The sequence below is a fragment of the Parasteatoda tepidariorum genome, chromosome 9 (genome assembly GCF_982258835.1).
Source record: "Parasteatoda tepidariorum strain Cologne lab strain chromosome 9, Ptep-v5.0, whole genome shotgun sequence".
Classification (NCBI taxonomy): Eukaryota; Metazoa; Arthropoda; class Arachnida; order Araneae; family Theridiidae; genus Parasteatoda; species Parasteatoda tepidariorum.
This window is the reverse complement of record NC_141763.1, coordinates 43,518,226-43,540,879: the sequence shown is the minus strand read 5'-3', so window position 1 is coordinate 43,540,879 and position 22,654 is coordinate 43,518,226. Positions and strand designations below refer to the sequence as shown.

Genomic DNA, 22,654 nt, shown 5'->3' with positions numbered 1-22,654 from the left:
TTTCTATAAATTGAAAGTCAAAATCTCCAACAATGGAATTATGGTGCAATTAAAAGGGTTAAATCTTTGCGATACTTACACTTATTGCCCCCATTTTTACTAATTGTGGGTGTTTCGAAATCAGAAGGGATTGGAAAATCATCAATATATTTAAGAAATTTAATATGTAGCCAAAACCAATCCGAGTATGTTCTGTAATCACTGCCAGGGGTCTGTTTAGAAGAAATTTGGGTCCGTTAACGGACCCTTCACAAAATATCTTTTCATAAAAACGGACCCTTCACAAAATATTTTAACTTAAAAACCGACCCTTCACAAAATGATTTGTCTTTTGATCGAACCCTTCACAAATTTGATTATCTTCATTATTATTTTGTTAATCGAGTAAACCCTTTCCAGGGCAGAAAACAAGAAAGATGAATGACAACGAATTAAGTTTTGTCTTCGGCAGACGATTCTTCCATTATTCGTCCGAAATGAATATTCTGCGATCAACAGTATAGGCTAAATACCAAATATTTGTGTGTTGCATCTCTAATTTAGAAGCAGCAATTGTTGTTTATTTTTTAGAATTTTATTTTTTTAATTATAATCTTACAGTGTTGAACATAATCTTGTATGTCTTTACACTTTAAAAACTCCTTGAAAAAGTTTTTTTTTTACAAAAAAGGACCCTATTTGCACAAATTCATAAAAGCGGACCCTGGTTGAAAGAATGTGAGTAATTTTTTATCAATTTCACGAAAAACAACCTTTCACAAAATGTCTGGACAGACCCCTGACTGCCTTTAGTGCAGGATTTTAGAATATATATAAAAAATGAAGTAAAAAAAATATACACATTAAAGACTGTAAATTATGCACTTTCCGAATGAATACTATTTAAATCCGGGAATAACTTTATCAAAATTTAACGAAGCAAATATCGAGGTGATGTGAATATTGGTGACAGTAAAAATATTAAATCCAGTTAATTATTTGTCAAATCCGTGCTAAAACACGATTTTTGGTCCTTCTTCTGCCTAATGTTTCATCCTATACTACTGTTTTATATTATGAACAAACTGATTACAATTCTTTTAATATCACCATCACGGTGATCAACCTTGAAGGTGATCAAGCAATTTTATTTGAACTGGTTTGTTTTCTTCCGTGTTTAATATCGAATGTTCTATCAATGTTTTGTCAAAGGTAAAATGGAGCCTACCAAAAGAGAGATAAACAATGCATACAGCAAGGATTTTGTTGTATGCAATTTTTACCCCATTTTTGGCTGGGATTATAAACAAGTATAAAATGGGGCATTTAGGGGAGATTTAAATTGTATAATAATGCATTATATTGTATATTACTATAACATGGTACGCAGCGTTTTTTAAAGGTGCTTATTTTCAATTTTCGTTATTTAAAAACCCTTAAAGGTGCTTTCTTTATTGGGTGTTTTTAAAAATGGCTTAATTTCTCCTTTTCAAGAATGAGATTTTTTTCGTTACCATGTCGATTTTCGCCACGTATTATGCAAAAGAGTGCTTTTCACATTGTTCTATTCAACGCTTTCACAATTCATTTCGGCGTACCGTCGTTCCATAGCGTATGAAAGCGCCAATCATTTTACATGTTTGATGAAATACTTGCGAGTCCGTATATGAGTCTACTGAGTTGGATTCGGTGAGATTATTGCCTCCTCATGTGCAACTCTGCTGCATTTTGCAAAATATTCTCAATTTCAGACTTCATTTTCCATCCTCTGATATCGAGAACCGAAAAATCTCTCGATCATTTTGTAACGGCTAATATAATCAAGAAAAGAGTTCTTTATCAGAAACTAGTTATTTTATCATGATCATCTCAAGTCTTTGAAAATTATTTTGTATTTTGTTAATGCATAAAGTGCTTAAAAATATTTTGGAGTGCTTAAAAGTACTTAAAAGGTGCTTATTTTTTGTTGAAAGATTTGACTGCCCACCCTGTATAAAACCTTTCAACAAAAACCGAACATGAACTTGTGGCAACTGGACACCTAGTTGCAATTTGTACACTTTCCCTCTTTAAGTGCACCACATTGAAATTTTTAGCCTGGCCGTCACCGTGCACCCGTTAGTCTCTCTCTTTGATCAACAAGTGTGATTTCGTCATTGTTTTGGTTTTAGTTGTAATTTGCTTCTTCTCTGACTTTTCCAAAAACCAAAATCTATTTGTAAATTTATGTGGGTGAAAATAGGCCCGATAAAAACTTCAAATTTCTGGAAAAAATAAGCCCCTGTATAATTACCGAGACATTCCCGAAAGAACACGTTCACCACATCGACCGAGAATGAGTTTGAACTAAATTTATCAACCTTTTTTTTCCCTCAAAATGCCGCCAAAGATGCCATTTCATCCCAAGTGCCTTGTAATTGTAATCTTCAACATGTAGCCTCAGTCTCCTTATGCTTGATGAATAATTAGCCATCCAAAAGGGGTATAAGCTTCCCCACGTTATTCAGTTCAATATCTACTGAATCCTGTGACGTGGGTGGCGCAGTTGGTTTGTCGTCGGCCTTCTGAGCTAAAGTCTGCGGGTTCGATTCCCGACCCAGACACCGGATTTTCGGGAAGCAGAAAACCCTCAGTGGCCATGTCGTATGATTATGCGGCATGTAAAAGATCCCTGGAGTGCCTTATTGGCTCTAGGCATTTCCGGCAAAATTAAAATCCTAGTGCACTTTATCATCCAACTAGAGTCTCGGTGCTGCCATCTAGTGTGGCAGAAACTAGACGTCCAAATTAACATGACCAACGGTATCTCACCCATTGTGGTGGTCCTGAAAGAGTGGATACCACCTCTGGTGACCGCACTAGGTCTACTCATAGGCAAGACCGATTGTGCAGCTCATTGGAAATTTTTTTAAAAAAAAAGAAAGAATCCTGCGACATATTTTGTTCTTGATGGATACACTTTTGATGGTCTGATGAGCCTCGTGAAGAAATATGGACCATTCCGAGTGGGTGCTGGTTATTCTTTTTAATGGCCACAGAGTTCTGCAACTGTTTTTGTTTTCTGATGAATACCCTTTTTGACGATCCGTTAAGCCTTTCCACTCCACCCAATTTTTTGATGTCTCCTTCAAAAATGCAGAGTCATCTCCCAAAATGATGAAAATTTAATAAAAAGCTTTTTTAATCGGACTACCGTTGTTTACAATTTTCCTAGACTTTTTCTAGTGGTAAAATGTCTTCCTTTTCAGCAAACTTCTACAGGTTGTAAATTTTTTAAGAGATATTTTATGTTGTTAAAATTATTTTTACAAAATGGGTTTTATATTTTATAATTTTATAACCGTTGTTGAACAGCGGACCCAATATTTGGGTTTACGACTACTAATGTTCAACTCCGTAGCCTTGTAATTTTGAACCCAATCCGAAAGACAAGGGAACTCCTGGATCAAGTATTGGAAGAAATTTGCCTTCGTCGAGGACATTTTGGTGGAACTAACCCAAATTTACGTTACATGGAGAGGAAGACCAAGAGAACCTCCCACAGTTAGCCTGATGGCAAGGGGACTCTAACCCATGATCCGTCTACCACTGAGGATATTTCACGTCAGCAAGCCGGATGCGGAAATCGGAAGGTAAATGCTCTATCCCCTGAACCATCACGGCTCATTCAAAACAATTTTATTTTATATTCGAAATGTCCACTAAATCGACGCGCTAAAAAAATTCGTTTTTTTTTCATACCTATTAAAAGATCTAAAGCAATAGCTCCGATAACTTTTTTTTAATTGAGAAATCCAAAAATTCTTTTCTCTAAAATGTGTCTTAATTAATCTAATAATATAATTTATGTAAATCGTTTTATTAAATTATAAATAACCCGAGTTAAAAAATTTTATTTATGGCACGGAACTGTTTTGATGTATTGACCTAGTTGTCAGATTTATGTGAATCCCTTCATATAGATAGACATTTATTGAGAACTAAAAAATCCATTTAATTCTATGTATCTATTTTAACAGGAAAAAAAAACATTGTTTAAGCGTCTAATTGAATGTATTTTCTAGTAGGAGAAAGTAATTTAATTTTATTGCAAGTCAAAGTCGAAAGGGTAAATTTTTTTTCGATTCTTTCTTTCGCCCCCAATCGAATTTCATCAACATTCTATGCACGTAAGCTATCAAAAAGTTTCACATGCCTTGAAGGAACCTTTTAAAGGCTTCTAAAGACTGCTAAGAAGAAAAAGAAAAAAAGTGTCACTTTCAATAAAGTCGTAGCTCGATCTCTTTAGTATGCAAATCATGTTGGAGATGTGATGATGCAAAAATAGAGACGAGACCTTTAACGTTGTGTGTGATCACTGTTGCGACTAGTTTGCTAAAATGATATATAAAAAGAAAGCAGTAAATTATTTATGGGCGAAGAAAAAAGTATACTTTTAGTTTGTAAAAATAAGTCACTTTGTCGTGTACGTGTCTTTTCTATAGCTTTGGACAATTTTGAAGCATACTGTTAAAATAAAATTGAAAGAAAAAAAAAAATATATATATGGGTGATTCTCACGAAACATGACAATTCGGACCAAAAAAATTTTTCAAATTTAAAGCCTTCAAAATAATCAAAATTCTTCTTTAGCTACACTTATTGATATCTTATAGACAGCAGTGTAGTTTATTGACATTTGCTCGAGAGAAAAAATAAAATAAAAATTCACAAAATCTTGAATGCCAGGAAAATGACATATTACCTCAGAAGCTTAAAAAACAGTCATTTTAAGTTAATAGTAAGTAACTCAACTTAAGCCTTTATGTTAGATTAACCATAAATTGCTTAAATTGATTCTTTTTATCCACTGTAGAAAGAAACAAAAGAAATTTTTGTTGCTGATGTGTACAGAATAAAATTGTGTATAATATTCTATCATTAAATAACTTTGATTACATCCAAGCATATTACAATCATACATAAACTTGAAATTAGGTTAATATTTGCTTTCCCTCTTTACAGTATTAGCAGTTAAAAAGAATTTCTGGTAACACTTCAATGTCCTGGCATTCATAAGCCAGGATAATGACAAATTCGCCATTTTATAGCATATAACTTTAATTTAATATTTGGCCGAAGACGCTTATATTCTGCAGAAAACAACAGTATTTCTTAAAATAACTCAGATAAATCTATATAGTTTTTGTTATTAATGATTTCAAGAAGCCAGGAAAATGACAGCATAAAAACCTACTCACATTGAAAAGATTTTTGACATAGACTTTGAGCCAGAAAATTGGTTTCATCACTGAAGGGATGAAAGACCTTGCCCGGCCCCAGGATCGAACCAGGGACCTGTGGCATGACAGCGCGAAGCGCTACCGCTCAGCCATATATATATATAGGCTCAGCCATATATATATTCAGGTTTCTCGCCCAGGAACAATGTTTTCATGGGACACATGAGGACCCATAATCCTCACAGAACAATCCCTGACGTCTGTAAGCTACTTGAACATAGTTGCAGACCAGGTTCACCCATTCATGGCAACAGTTTTTCCTGTGGGGGATGGTGTTTACCAGGATAATGCACCATGTCATGAGGGTCGAATCGTCATGGATTGGTTCGAGGAACATTCCAGTGACTTTCAAGTCATGTCTTGGCCCCCAAATTCACCTGACCTTAATCCAATAGAGCATGTGTGGTCCTACTTAGAAAACCAAATTCGTGCTGCCACGCTACCCCCTCGCAATGTGTGGGAATTGCAGGACCAGTTGGTGAGCGCTTGGTACCAGATTCTTTCTTTTTTATAGGAGGTATCGCTTCAAACCACTGGAGATTTAACATATGGGCAAAATCGTGACAATGTTTCTCCCCAATACACTATTTCCCTTTCTAATAACGTGGAAAAACTAGTTATTCTATGCGGAAAAGACTGCAGGATAAAAATACGACTTTTTAATTGAAGAACAGTCGATGGGTTAAGGCATCTCTCATCAAGGACGATATATCTCATTTTCAGAAGAATTTCTCTCATTTATGTGACATACAGTTTTTTCAAGAATTGTTTACTATGTAAACCTAAACGCTCATTTTGACGCATTTATCATTAAGGACGATATATCTCGTGTTTCGAAAAATTTATGGTTTACGTAACATATCCAGTTTTCCAAGAATTTTTGCAAACCTAAACTCATTTTAAGGCATCCATCGTTCTCGCTTTCTGAAAATTTCTCTTATTAATGTGACGTATCCAGATTTCCAAGAATTGTTTACTATGTAGACCTAAACACTCATTTTGACGCATTCGTCGTAGACGAGATATCTTGTTTTTCGGAGATTTTCTCTTACGCGACATCTCATTTTTCAAGAATTGTTTGCTGTGTGTATGGATTATCCCGTTTCGGGTATTAAATATTGCTACTTATTATTACAATTTGTGATATACTACTGTGGTCATATTACTGACGCGATCCTATGCATAGTAACTTTAAATATTGACTGACTGTTGTAAAGTACAAGCGATACATTTACTAATATTGGTGTATTAATGTTAAATAATATTAGTTTAGATTTATAATACACGCGGTATAACAATTTAGAATATTAATTTAATAAATTATTTTGAATCGTTAGTTTTTTGACAAAGTAGTAGCAAAATTAGCCTACACTAAAATAAAGTTAAATCATACTATAAACATAAAAATATGCTGCATTCTAAAGAGAAGATGAAAGTATGATAATTTAGCGTATGATTTAAATACGAGATAGATTTGATTCTCACAAAGAAAGTATATCGGATAGTTTATTTTCATGTTTCTCTAAGATTAAGATATTAATTTGATGAATAAAATAAGGTTGAACAGGAGAAAAATTGAAATAATGAGACATAATATAAAAAAATTTCTTACTTTCCTATTTATTGAAACTTTTATTTATTGAATATATAACAATCTCACGGGTAATGATAATTCATCATCACTCGATCGAAGACAAAAAAAAAATAAGTGATTGTTTCAATTGATGTATTAAAATATCGAATAACCACTCATAATTATTTTATATATACTTAAATTTATTGATGCTTCATTTCTCTTGCGATTCCTTCAAATACATCTGCTACCAAAAATTAAACCTACAAAGGAATCAGAGACTAGGTTAGTGAATACTCGAAATACAGTGCCATACTTCTTAAAGGAAGTCTTTTGGGGCTGTTCAACTTTGTTGCCATTCATGAGTGAAAAAAGAAAAGTTCTCTTTAATACTGGCTATTCACCTCAAGCGGTATTCCCTCTCTGTGTGTGGGGAAAATTATAAAGGTGCAGCTTTTCTCTTCATCTTAGCAGGCTTATACTGAACTGTAGATGTATGTAATATTGACATTTATCACCGTAATATTTTTTTTCTTAGAAAAAAAGCGGAAGAAAATCTAGAATTGAGTGTGAAAGGGAAATATCGAAGAGGAATTGTCAACAACAGCAAACATTCGAGTTTATTTTTTATCATCTACAAGATTCACAATCATGACCATCTAGTAAACCACTAGGAATTTATTGCTTCATCTGTATTATGTAAGAATAAATTTCGACTACAAGAAACGACGTCCGACTCCTGGTATAGTACTCAAAGTATAGTACTGAACAAAGATAGTACCAACTCCTGATGGTATAGTACTGAAACTCAAAGATGAGTAAAACAAAAAAATTTTTAAAAAAACAGCATCTCAAGCTAAATAAAAAGTTAATTGACAATTAGTGGTAGCCTCCCTAAGCAAAAGCACCGAAACGAAGTAACAGATAGCAGTAATTTTTTGTAAATTATGATTCTTATATTTTTTTATGCTTAATAACTCAACCAAACGTTTGTACAAAAATAGTTTGAAAGTTTACGAAAATTTAATTATTCGTTCGAGTCCGTCCGAACCAGAAAGAAGCTCGAAGCGTCCGAAGAAGCTTGAAGCGTCCGAAGAAGCTCGTCTCATTTCTACTACACAGAGGCAGGTTCTTATTTATAGAACCGAAACTCTAGTATTTCCATTGTTTGTTGTTTGTCCGAGTAGATCCATTGCGTTGTTTTTCGTTCTTTCATTTATACGTAGCACACTGTAAGTATACACTATATAGCACTCAATAACTGTATACCTCCATTATGAAGAAGGACGCATACAATTATATCCTAAACAAATAGATTTCGATCTGAGACTTTGTAATTAATTTTAATTGATATTAGTTGTGTCCCTTTTAACATTAAAAATGGCTCGTTTTCATAATGAAAATGCTCTAATTTTGACATGTTTAAAAAGTATATAACTCAAGCCTGAGATGTATGATCACTTTTCAAACGTTACATATATAATCTATTTTTGTACTAAAAATATAGATTTCGGGGTATCCTCTCTAACTTTAAAAATTAGGATACCTTTTCATAAAGAAAATAATCATTTTTATATCCATTTTTAGAAAATGTAACTCGAATCCAAAATGTATAGCTCCATTTTCCTGTATGTCTTAAAAATATATATTTCTTAGCAAATTTCAGAAATTTATTTTGAAAGTATTTTTTGTACCGTATAAATTTAGAACTTGTTTTCTCCAAAAAAATTTCTATTTTAACAACTATTTTTTTTTTAAATTTTATTTCGTTACAATTACATTGTACCTTTTGAAAAACAACAAATATAGAAATTATTCATCTCCTAAAAACACAGAATTCGTTGTGCAAAATTGTGAAATAAATTTCTGAAATGCTTCTTGCAATATTAAAAGTTAAACAACGTCTTCACAAAAAATACTCTCTTTAGTGTGCAATTTTTTTAAAGTTATGATTCGATCCTAATTGTATAGCACCATTTAAAAGAACAAAAACCTTAAAAATATTTCTCCTCCTAAAAATATAGATTTTGTGGACAAAGTTTCTGTGATCAATTTCAAATGTGTTCCCCATAATATTAAAAGTTGAGAAGCGTTTTCCCAACTTTTACTTACTTTTCAGAGGACTTTTTTTTCAATTAATCCCTTCTGCGGAAGATCAAAATTGCTATGCCATGTCTTCGGATCATCCTCAGGGATGTTTCCCGGACCCATAGTCCATTGAGCAGCTCTAATGCGACTTAAATTAAGTACCTACCTACCTTTAAAAAATTATTTTCAAACTTTATATCGATAAATAATTATATTCATAATCATAGAACGACAAATATAAATTTCACACTGAAAACTTTTATAATTAATTTTATAAGTGTTTCTTGTAACATTGAATTTATAACAGTATTTCCCAATGAAAATGCTAAAGTTTTGAATAGCCATGTCTAAAAAAGTATACGTTACACTACGTAGAACCTATTTTTTCCTAAAATCACGAATTTCAAAATTAATTTTAGAAGACTCCCTAGAAACATTCAAAAATAGGATTCATTTTTGCAAAATAAATGTTGAATGTATCACTTCCAGGTTTAGAAAAATTGTATCTTAGACCCCAAATTATTGGTTTAGTTTTTGAAGAACGATGCAAGAAAACCATGCTTAATTTGGCTTCAATGTTAATAATGTTTAGAATTAGTAATTGTAGCAATAAATGCATAATTTGATTTAACAAAAAAATTCGTTATTTTCGACAGACATGCTTAGAAAAGGTTTCTTTTGAAACACAAACTGCAGGAAACCTTTTTAAAGGACTACAATTGTAGAAACAATTTATGTACTTAAAATATGATTGTCACGGTGTGGATTTCCGAATTTAATTTCAGAAGCATTCCTTGTGACATCAAAAGTTAAGTCACGTTTTCACAAGGAAAATATTCTATTTTAACAGCTAGTTTTCAAAAAGTTATAACTGGAATCCAAAGTGAATTGCGCAATTTTAAAGTAATACATATTTCGAATATAAAAATATATAATTCATATTTGAGATAGTTTATATCACGGCGCAAATTTTTGAAATAAATTGTAGACGTTCTGTCAATAACATTAAGTTAACCCTTTGACGCAGAATTTTAAGAACTTTTTTTCATGCTTTTGATATTATTTTGTATTAATTTAGATCAAAATAAGTATAAAATATTACATTTAGTATTTTAATAATTTGTGGTTATGAAATATAGCAGGAAACACCGGGGTCTTTTACTGCGCTAAATGCAAAATTTTCCAAACATTCCTCTCTCAACCATTGTTAAATGTTTGATTATGAATGGAAAAAAAATTAAAATTATTTTGCTTTTAAATTTTATATTTTTGTACAAATATAATTACGATAATTTGACAGATTTGTTTAAAAACTAATAGACTTTTTATTAAATTAATAAATACCAAAATATATTCCTGCTTTAATGAGTGTCAGAAAAATATATAAAAGGGATACCGGTATTCCATCTGCGTCAAATCGTAAAGAACATTTTCTCTCAAACAAAATATTCTAGAATAATTCTTAGAATAATTATATTGTGAATCCATATTATACTCTAGTACCTTTTTAAGAACATGGTAAAATAAGAATAAGGAGATATAAAGAATATTTTTTTATAAATATAAATCATCTCTTCAACATTTTTCATAATTTTTACAACGTGTTGCGTTTAAAAATATTTGGAAGGATCTTAAATTTCAAAATTGAATATGTGTTTTGAAATTCCACAAAAATAAATTTGGATGTTAAAAAACATGTCTACTAATTATTTTTCGAATACCTAGTTCTAAAAAAAAAACTCAAGTTTTATTATTTTCTTATGTTATGTCCAGTCAGCATCAAGCCGCTCATTTACTATAAATACATAGGTTTAGTGTTTGAGTTCTTGTGAAATTATGAGACATGCCATCCATGTGCTGATTTTCAGTGCCTGTACCATGCCATTTCGAAAAAATGTTGCTCTAGTCTTGCGTAGAACCCGGGCACCCTCATCAAAGGGGTCTGAGTGTTGTTGCGAGTGCTGAAATGTCGAAGCCCTGCTTCTTCTTCAATTCTCTTGAGCAATTTTAAGACCCTTGTCCAGTAGGGGTTGTCCGGAAGATGTATCTCCATACAGAGGTGATTGACATGCTATAAAATAATTTCTTTCAATTAAAAATATTTTTTATTATTTACATATCAGATACGATAATGAATTTTAATGCAAATTTGTGCCCAGTTTGCTAAGGGATAAGTTCCAAACTCAGATTGTACAGTGCCCAAAAAAGCGAACGCCCAGAACTTTTGATCTAATTATCAATTTTCATGTACATAATACTTCTATCTTAATGATTCAAGGGCCCTGACCTTACATAAACTAATTAATTTGTACAGGTGACATTTGAAATCATACACAAAGGTGTGCTTTCTCTGAATAAACGTACAGTTTTTTAGACGGGATTGGATTTTTGATCCTCTATATGAGGAGGTTAACCACAATCTAAGTAAATACTAGTCCAAATAGTTTAAGCAGTAAAACGGTTGTACGTTTCGAACCTCATAATGTTAATTTCACTTTTCCCGTAATTCGCCATCTCATACAAGTATTTTTTAATTTTTGTTTTCAAAAAAATAATTATGTATCTCGAAATTCAATTTTTTTACTCAATACTAAAGCCAGCAATAAAAAAATAATAATTTGAAATTATTATTTCTGGCATAAAATTAGTGTTGAATAAGCATGTTTTAAAATAATAAGGAAAAATTTTTTAATTCGTTTTTTTAGTTCAAGTACAATGGCAATATTCTCTAAAAGTAAAAAGTAACATTAATAGTCCAGCATAGGATAGGGTGTACTTTGTACTCTGTAGACTGAAGCAAAAAACTTGAATAAAGCACAAATGATAGTACTTTCATTTGTGCTTTATTCAAGTTTTTTTTTCTTTTACTTAACATTAAGGCGTCTAAACTTTCAACCCCTCTCCTGATCAAACTTATTTCAAACATATTTTCCAGATTGCTGCTATCCCCCATATTTTAAGAAATGTGATTCTGAAACTGTTGGGGGAAAAAAGTATTTTAATTCAGAGAAAGTTCGTTTTTGCCTGTTTTTGTAACACTAGTATATCGTTTGCACCAATTAACTATTATAATTAAGGTAATTCCTTCGAACCATGGCGTCTTAGTAAATGAAAACCCTTGTAGAAAAAATTTCAGACCGTCTAGTGCTAAGTTGAATCAAGTTATCGTCTTAATGAATCCTTCTTAAACTTGATTACATGGACACTGGTTCATATGAATTGGTAAAAAGCTTTATATCAACACGTCATTAAAATTGCAAAGTCTAATGGTTCAAGTTACATACATTACGATATAACATTAAACTGATTTATTTCCTCCGAGCGTGCACAAAACAAAATGAAGTAGAACGTTTCTGATCAGAATTAATTTCTTAATACTAAGTGACATGAAATAGAAAACAATTTCGTTCGTAAAATTACGTATCTCCGTTATCATACTTTTACCTCATGATTTTCTTTCCTTTCTTTTGTAGAATTTATAATTAAGCATTGCAAAATATAATGATTCAAATGAAATACTTCTATACATGACAGTAAATTGTTCCCAATAAACAAAATAACATATTCTAGAGAATACGTTTTTTTCACACATTAGACTGCTGTTTTTCGTATTTTGATCATAATTCTAATTTAATTCGTGGTTTTATTCGTAATAAAAAATTTTATTCTAAAAGAATTTTTTTTTTTACATGTTGGACTTTTTTCTATATGGTAACACACCCACCGGATGTACTAAAAATGATTGAGAATTCGGACAATCAATTAAAACAAAAAGAAAGGATATAGAGAAGTACAGTTTGCAGTATTTTACTAAAGAAACTAGACAGTTTCTGTTCATCGAGTTTAAAAGTTTGTTACATAGCTCGTTAACAGATTAAACGACTTCTGAGCAAATATATTATCATTTGACAGTCAGCAGCAGCGCCTTCTATGGAAGAGTTTTGAAATTAATTTAAAAATTTGACGGGGAAAAAATTGGTTTCCTAATCAGAACGCAGCAAGCTATGCATTTCTATTTCTTTCCGTTTTTATTCGTTGGTCTTTCAAAATATCAGCCACTATCTTAACTCTTGATAATTTTCTAAAATATTGTATGGAATATTAAATTTGTTAGAAACATACAAACTTACGTTTAAAAGTCCTTTTGAAAGAATGTCTTCAAGAACGACATATTCTGCCCCTTCTATATCAAGCTTCAATACATCTATCGTTCGATTCTTGTGTCCTAACTGGTGTATTATTGTATCCAGTGTTCTCATATTCCACATTTGGTCTCCTACATTTCTGGAAAAAATTTTGAAAACTTTAAAATTATGCTATTTTTGCAATTTAAAAGTGTTGAAAATAAAATAATAATTTCGGACTCATTTTAAAATCTATTAATGAAAAAAATTCACACAGATTCATAAACTTATATTTGACTGTGAAGAATATAACGTGACTGAAACTGACATTGAAATTGACTTCAATAGTTATTTACGTCGCACTACAGCTGCAGAATGCTCTATTGGCGATGGTTTGAGAAACATCCCTGAGGAGGATTCGAAGGTATGTCATCGCAATTTTGATCCTCTGAACCGGGGCTTGCCCCCCTGCTTTGATAGCCCGGCGAGCTGTGCTCGAAGTCGAGCATTTTACGGTAGAATAATTTAACGAGGGCCGATACCGTGCACCCTAGATCCCTACGCAGGCTGATCAAAGTGGTCACCCACTCATTTACTGACCACAGCCAGTGATGCTTGACTTCGGTGTTCTACTAGAAACCGTGTCTTTTCGATCAGTTCACTGCGGGATCACATTTTTCGAAAATGAAATATATTTGTCATTTGGTATGCTAAATAAAATATCTTTGTTCAAGTATAATAAGCTTTCTTAATTTCAACCACTAATAGGTGAATCAAACATTTATAGTAAAGCGCGTTATAACTCGCGATAGTAATAATAATTTTCATAACGTACGGTCGTCATAGTAACAGTTGTTATAACGTCAGTATTCATTGCTGAATGATATTTAACTCTAATTCTCTCTCCATAGACTGACATAATCTATAAGACATAAATATTTAATAATTATATAAGAAGTAACACGTGCAACATAGTAATATTTCGTAATTGAACTTACATTTTACCGTCAAACTCTCCAACTCCCATGTTAAAAAAATGAATATCTTTGGTGTGGTCATGGTCTTCAATCCCCATACTTGGATCAAAGGAGTACACTTGACAACCAAATTTATCATGAATACTCTCATCAAAAGACCAATCATTTGATATCCTAATTATATGCAAACAATGTATATAATGATGCAATCAATGAATATAATAAAACATCAATCCAATCAATGTATATAATACAACGTCAGTTCAATCAGTAGGACGAATAAAACATAAATCCCATCAATATATACAATTAAACATCAATCCAATCAATGTATATAATAAAACATCAATCCAATCAATGTACATAAGTAAACATCATTATAATCGATGTATATAATAAAACAATCCAATTATTGTATATAGTTAAACATCAATCTAATCAATGTTTAAAATAAAAAATCAACCCAATCAATTTATATAATAAAACATCAATTTAGTCAATGTATATAACTAAACATCAATCTAATCAATTTATCTTATAAAACATCAATTAAATCAATCTATATAATAAAACATCAATCAAATTAATGTATAGAATAAAACATTGATTAGACAATGATTTATAATGACAATCTGAGAGAAATGAGATTTTATAAAGAAGAAAATAGTTACAATTTTTAGAATTTTGTAAAATTTATTAAATAATATAAAACTAGGAGGCTCCGCCCCCTGCTCGCTAACGCTCGCCAACCCCCGAGGATTGCTACGCAATCCTATGTGGTTCACGCCGTGAACCATGACTCGCTGCGCTCGCTCGCCAATGAACACAATGTTCTAGCACAAAGACATAATATATTATCATCAAAGACATAGTATTTTATCATCAAAGACATAGTATTGTACTTATGTAGAAGAATTCTACTAATGTTCTTATTGGCTTTTAAAAAAGTATATTAGCTATTTAGATTGTACATGGTGAAAAAATCAAAACATTAGCTAAATAAGAAACATATTAGCAAAATAAATTATCAAATATTGTTTCACTAATATTCTGCATTTTAAAGCGTGAAAATTCAATGCATAAATAAACGCGAAATATAAAAAAATTCAATGCATTCAATACAAACACTTAAACGTTTTTTAGATGTTTAGGTAGCTCCCAGTAGAAAAATATCAATTCAACAGCGGCCTTTTAAAGCATTCTCACTTCAATTAATTAATTAATCCCTAATTGAGTTTAAATTAAATATTGTCATGTTTTTAGTGCATGAATCTGAATTGAACAACCTGATAATGCTCACTCTGGTTATTGGTATCTGGTTGCTCACTACGTGCTCTTGCGCGCCGAATCCAATCAATTAAAAATGAAAACTGTTGCCAGAGCGAGAAAAGAAATATCATCGGTTTTATTGATACATACATACGTACGTATTAGCGTTTTATATAATATAGATTTATTTTAATGTTTAAAATATGTATTTCTTAACTAGAAAGTAATGACAAAAAATTTAACTATGTTTCTAAATATTATTAATAATAAAAATGAAATATTAATAAGATTGAAAATAATGTTAAGATTGTTAAGAAGAGTTAAACTAAATAATAAGAATCTCGCAAAAGAAAATATTATGAAAATAAATATTATAAAAATGAATATTATGAAAATAAATAATGTAAAAATAACTATTGAAATGAATAAAAATAAATATTGTGGATAAGAAAAATAAATGGTAAGGATAATAAAAAAAAATTTAAAATAACGAAATTATAAAAATGGTCGGAAAAATATTAAAAATTAATTCTAATAAATAATAAAGAAAATAATTGTAATATTAAGAATAACAATAATCAATATTAAGATTAATAATAATGAGTATCATTGTGAAAAAATTTGTTGAATTAAATTGTCTATTCGATACACATTTTATAGCATTTTGTATTGAAATTTAACATATTGTTAAAGCTTAATGTTTATTACTAAACTTGAAGCTTAATGTCGACAAAAGGTTAACCTTTTGTAGAAGGCTGGTACAACAATTGTACCCTAAGTCTTGATTTTTCTATGAAAGTAATTGATAAATAAGAGCCAAATATTAATATTTTATGACACCCTATTTGTTTAGTCCTCAACATAACATCTGTAATATATATCAAATACTTTTACAACAAAAAAAAAAGAACTTACGGTGCAATTGTTGCACCAGCCGTCTCCGAAAGTTCAAAGTCAGCTCTTACATAAGTATGATAGAATCATTTAAATTTAAATGAAAATTATGATTGGTTAATAAGTTTTTAAATTGTTTAAATTTCCAAGTTTATTATGCATCAAATTTAATTTCAAACTCATTATAATCGTAATTAAAATTACCCAAAAGAATACACAATGCAATCTTCGCCGAGACCAGGACCAGGCTCTAGGCAAATCACTTTATCACCGTCAAATTTCTTATTCCGTCCTTTTTTACCTCCAAGAATTTGAATCGTCTGACAGGGTGCCTGGGGGTGTAGAATATACCGCATCAACCTGTCGTATGATGCTCTTTCCTTCTCCCTCAAAAGAAGAAAACTGTCAATGCTACGTGCTGAAAAATATATTAGATAATAAACTGTCTTAATGTGAAGAAATATACGTGACTTTCTAAAAGAAATTTGAATCTAAAAGAGATTCGTACATGGGTTGCAATCTTAATATATATTTTTAGAATTCTTTATAAAAATGAATTAAAAGAAGCATGTACGTAAGGGGTCATAAATTAATATTTAAGAAGGAAAAATAAACCTGTTATCGAAATATCTGTTGAACCGCTAGAAAGGAACATGGGATAAGAACATCAGAAATCAGTTTTATTGGATGAAAATCCAAAACCAGTTTTATTGTTGCAACTTAAAGGTTGTTTCTAAAAAATACTGCGTGTTTTCTTGGACAATCAAACAGAGACAGCAAAGATTTTTTGCGATATTTTTAGTTCCTATTTCATTTCATTGCAATTCGAATGTTTTTCCCCAATCGCCTAAATAATAATACTAGGGAACAAATTTTTTTTTTTTTTTTTTTTTTTTTTTTAAGCTGCTTTTATACAAATGCTTGATCTTGCCTAGCTCGTGTGCAGGAATTCAAAATTTGTTATTAGTTGTGCTCCTTTTGCTACAAATTTTTTAAAGGACATGTTTAGTCAATTTTTTGTCGAAATAATCAAGTTTAAAAATGTTATATATAACAGGGAATTGTATAAATGATGCGACAAACTTCTAGGGAAGTTGATGCTTATCATCGGGATTAAATTTGCATGAAAACCCATGCTCAGAAACGCGGCTAGGGGCTTCTCTATTATGATCTGTTCGTAAGCACAAGAAAGAAGCTGTTCATAATAAGAAAGTACTCCTAGTGGCGTATGACGACATTTTCGGGCTTCGATTCCTATGCAATTTTAATCCTGGTACCCCTTAGCTCCCCTTAGTTTGTTGCAACTTTTATGCCTCTCCCTGCTATATATAACATTTTTAAACTTGTATATTTCGAAAAAAAATTGATTAAAAAAGTCATTAAAAAATGTATCTTGAAGAGAAAAAGCGATTGCAGATTTGAAACAAGCGAAATAAAACTGACCAAAATCTGTCAAAAAATCTCTTGCAACAGAAAACAAAAAAAAGTTCTACTTAAATTTGAGTACTATAATGCGTTTGCTGTTTTTACATCATTCCTGAGATTGATTCTAAAAATATATATTACAGCGGTAATAAAGAACACCCTTTACAATACACACAAGAACATAAATCCCACATGGATACACACATAATATGTGTAAAAATATACAAAAACAATATAAAGTTCTCTATGGCTTATTTTAATTATTCCTACTGACCAACTTTTTTAAAAACCAGTGAATGTACTTTTTAATAAATGTCTACTAGAACTTAGTGTTCTTTAAAAAAAAAAATACTTTTTCAAGCGTTAAGTCATTGCATATTTTTTAATATTTTTTCTAGAAACTAATAATATCTGTAGTTGCTGTTGTTACTTATGTCGCTTGTCAATAAAAGCAAGCCTTCTTGAAATCAAAAAAAATTTTAAGGCAGATAGTGCGTTTTTTTTTTTTTTTTTTAGTCGCGCCATCTATGGCTAAGAATACGACTTCAGCCACACACAAGTCACAGCTCGTTTTACAAGGAGGACCCAATCCTACTCCATTCATTCATCCACAGATCGTAATTTTGACCTGAATTTATCATTAAAATTTGAGGACTTTGTAACCCCGACTGATTTAATGTGCACCAATCACCATTTAATACACGGGCTAGTAATATCTGAATTATAGATTTTTTTTTAGTAAATGAATAAAAATATGTTAAATTTAAACTCTTTTATACTTAAAATGTTGCTATGCTTTCAATTGTGAAGGAATTTAAACCTGAAGTAACAACACGAAGTACTATTTTAAAATTATAATAGTTACTTTTAAATTTTTAGCAGACTGTCAACTCATATTAAGGTGAAATATTTATCATTATATATTAGCTATTACTTTAGTTCGATATTTAAATTCTTACCTTTATTGTTGTATTCACCAAATTTGCACCAAAGTCTGACATCTGGCAGCCAAAAAGCGCAACATATGAGGAAAGAGGTGCCTACTATGATAGATACGTAGGCAATAAAACCCAAGTATTTTCTCACTAGCAGCCAATAGTTTCCCAGCTTAAAATTCACGCCAAATGTCTTGTGCAATTTGCTTCCATAACGATCTGATTGGTCGCTCTTAACCTGCAGTAATAAAATACTAATTAGACTTCTGCAAATTAATTTTGGATGGATTATCATTTCTAATCTAGTTGATGACAACCATATATATTAGGTATCCAAAAAATGATCCAAAGTTTGAAAAAATCAAGTGAAAAACGAAAAATATGCATCCTACAGTTTGTTTAAGAAGTCAGTCGGAACTCACCAAATATCAAAATTAATAATGAAGTTCGTCTACAGGTGGCGCTGCTTACTACAAACTAGAAAGCAATTTTTTTTCAGAGCATTCGAGTGTAAGTATTTGCAAGGTAGCAGATTAATTTTGTTCCTTAGAATGCGCCACATTGCTGTTGCAACTGATGACTATTTTGAAAACAATTTTTTTGTTGAAGTTTTTCTCTGTTATCAGCACCATCTATTGCTAAACTATTTAATTGATCTTAATATTTGTGTGAAAAAATTTTGATTTCCTGTGTAGAACGCAGCAAACCGTATATCTTAATCTCCCTTCGTTTCTCTTTAACTGGTTCACCAAATTTTGGCAATTCATTTCTTGGTACTCTCAATATGTTTAGTGTTATTCTATATTCTATGATAAAAATTATATAATTAACTGCATACTTTGGCTGGGCATAGTTTTACAACAAGCTTATGAATATAAATAAAACTTAATTGCTGTTCAATAATTGTAAAATGGTTAATAACTCGCATACAGTTTTAAATATGTTACTGATCAAATAAAATAATATTATAGGATTACTTTATGATGAAAGGATAAATAAGTTAGTTAATTACTTTCATTGCAAAATGGTTAATTACTTAGATAACGTTTTAAAGATGTTTATAATAGAATAAGATAATATTGTAGGATAACTTTATGAGGAAGAACAAATGAAATGGTTAATTATCTGCAATTTGTAAAATGATTAAATACTTACATAACGTTTTAAATATGTCTGTGAAAAAAAGATAATAACATAGAATTACTTTATGGTGAAGGAATAAATAAATTAGTTAATTTGAAAACGTTTTAAAATTGTTAATGATAAAATAAGGTAATATGACAGATAACTTTGTGATGAAGGAACAAATAAAATGGTTAATTGCTCACATTGTAAAATCGTTAATTATTTGCATAATGTTTTAAATATGTTTACAATAAATTAAGATAATATCATGTGATTACTGTATATGGATAGAACTCTGCTTTCAGATATGTGTCCTTAATTTTGAATTATAATCAAAATCAAAAACATAGTAATAACTGAGAAAAATACTATCAAAGACTATAAATAACTAGAACTAAATATTATAAACTACGGAGTAAAGAACTATTTAGAGATGAAAAGTACCAGGATAACTTTCATTGATTTCTTTATTAATTAAGGAACCCATATCATGGGACTTTTCAACCAATAAGAATGCGTTGAGATGATAAGATAAGAATCATAATGGAAGATGAATGATAATGAATGATGAAGAATGATAAGAATGAACATTTTGAGACCATTATACTTTTAAGCAATTAGAGGTAGGTATTTTATTTACATCACACTAGAGCCGCACAATGGGCTATTGGCGACGGTCTGGGAAACATCCCTGAGGATGATCCGAGGACATGCCATCGCAATTTTGATCCTCTGCAGGGGGATGGCTCCCTGTTTTGGTAGTCCGACGACTAGCGCGAAGTAGAGCACTTTAAGGTAGAACAGTTTAACGAGGACCGATACCGCGCACCCTCGGTCTCTGCTCCGGTTGATCACCCATCCGCTAACTGACCGCAGATAGTGATCCTTGACTTCGGTGTTCTGATGGGAACCGTGTCTTTACGATCAGTTCACTGCCTGACTTAAGCTGTTAGAGAAACATATTATTAAACCATCATTTATATTGTTCAGATAGGGATGCAACGATGTAATTTTTTTTTTGTTTTGTCTCATAAAAATAAAGTTTATAAATCAAAAAGTTAAAAAAATTTATTTATTAAAATGGATAAATAAAATTTGCATTTGTTTACTTGAATCAAATTAGTTATGTATTTCTTAAAGCAAAACGTCATGATATTTTAAGATAGAAATAAAGTTTTTAAATCAACGTAATTGACATATTAACAAATCAATACATTTTGAACTCAAACTAATGTACCTTTCGCCTAGCATAATCCGGATAAACTATTTCATCAGACTGTTAAAAAAATGTTTATTTTGAACTTGTGTTTAATTCTGGGATGCAGTGCAATGTAAAACATCTAACAAAGAAAAAATAGGTTGTGGTTGCATTATAAACATCAATCCAACAAAACAATAAAAAGTAGTGTAGTGTATTAGCTAAATTGCATGAATAACCCATATGTTACCTATGTTATGTAACTTGCAATGTTATTATCGCCCGAGTTCGGTGGTTCATGACAGCGATATAATTTCAATGATCTCGTAACGTTATCTCTCAAGTAGTTTCAGAAATATTACATTTGCAACAGAGATGAAACTTTGTAAAAAAATTTCGATCATCTTCTACCATAATTTTGATTTACGAGATTACAGTAAAGATTGTATAATCATTTCTAAGAGAATATAAATAATATATGTTTGGGGAAGTTTAAAGCTATTTCAGAATGATAAATCAGATTTTTATACTACGAGGTAAATACATAAAATGATAAGCAAAACCATCAGTATAAATCTATACTATTGTCTTTAATTGAATTTATTGATGAATAATATATTTAAGTTTTATTCATAACTAACAATGTCGGATTCTACTTGAAACTGCAGATCTCTCGAAATCGAAATTTAAGGTATCACTAAAATATGGCTCTGGGCACTCTTCCAGATATTTAGAATAAGTTAGAAACATTGTTATCCATTTTTCCATTAATTAATAATATAATGAATTTTATAATAACAACAATACTTCAAGACAAATAATATAATAAGATTCATAATTGATGAATTACACTGTAAAAAAAATTCCGAATCATATTAGGGAATAAACTATTAATAAGTATTATAAGTACTAAATTAGTATTGGCACTTTAGATGCATCAACCGTAAAATCGAATTTTAGGGTTAAAAAAAATATACCGCAAGTTTTACAGTAATATTTATTTAATTAGAGTGACTCACAGTGATTTTACGGTAATTATTAGTATAAAAGTTACAGTATATCAGATTTTTTGTTCGTGTAAAAATGGATTTTACGGTAAAAAGTACCGGCCAGTACTTTTAATCGTAATTAGATTCGGAATTTTTGACAGTGTACAAGCATTATGAAACTACATTTTATAAAAAAACTGATGCATCAGAAAATTACATTTTTCAATAATTGAACTTTTTAAAAGAATAGTAGCTTACCATCTTTCATAACTAGTCGCAGTTCTAACTAACAGTCTCAGAAAGGAATAGCTCTGGACATTTTACCGGATATCCATAACACATTATAAGTTATAAAAATTAGTATCGTCGAATTTTTATTTTTGATTGGACGAAAATATCAAACATTTAGCGATTAAAACTGCTGCTTCAATGAATAAGCAAAACTGATAAGGGTTAAAATTATTATTATTTAATATTTTTTTGAAAGTTCAGATCCTTTTTCTGTGTACCATGACATTCCTAAACGTTCTTTGATATATTAGATCAGGATAGAACATAATACTGAATAGAGTTAAGATATTTTATTGTTTCCTGTTATTTCTGTTTTCATAGTTTATGAGGGCTCTTTGGTCTTTATTGTTCCTACGTTAGAATAAAAAAAAAATTTATTTCCAAAATGTAAATTGCTTCTTTAAAGGGGATGTTAGAACGTTTCGGTTCGTCAAATAGCATGAATTTCGAATATCAATGATACTCTTATCCATTTTTAATGACATATACAATAGAACTTCGATTA

The 22,654-nt window shown here is 30.6% G+C and overlaps 1 protein-coding gene across 1 annotated transcript; it reads right to left on the bottom strand.

The window, feature by feature from the left end:
- Positions 1 to 10,650: 10,650 nt before the first annotated feature.
- Positions 10,651 to 22,454, bottom strand: LOC107448269 (putative methyltransferase-like protein 24). Its single transcript, XM_016063401.4, has 6 exons — positions 22,117 to 22,454; positions 18,571 to 18,784; positions 16,391 to 16,604; positions 14,045 to 14,197; positions 13,053 to 13,206; positions 10,651 to 10,993 (listed from the first exon to the last, which is right to left on the bottom strand). The coding sequence occupies exons 1-6, from the start codon at positions 22,117 to 22,119 to the stop codon at positions 10,787 to 10,789; spliced, it is 945 nt and encodes a 314-aa protein (XP_015918887.1). The 5' UTR covers positions 22,120 to 22,454; the 3' UTR covers positions 10,651 to 10,786.
- Between the last annotated feature and the right edge of the window lie 200 nt (positions 22,455 to 22,654).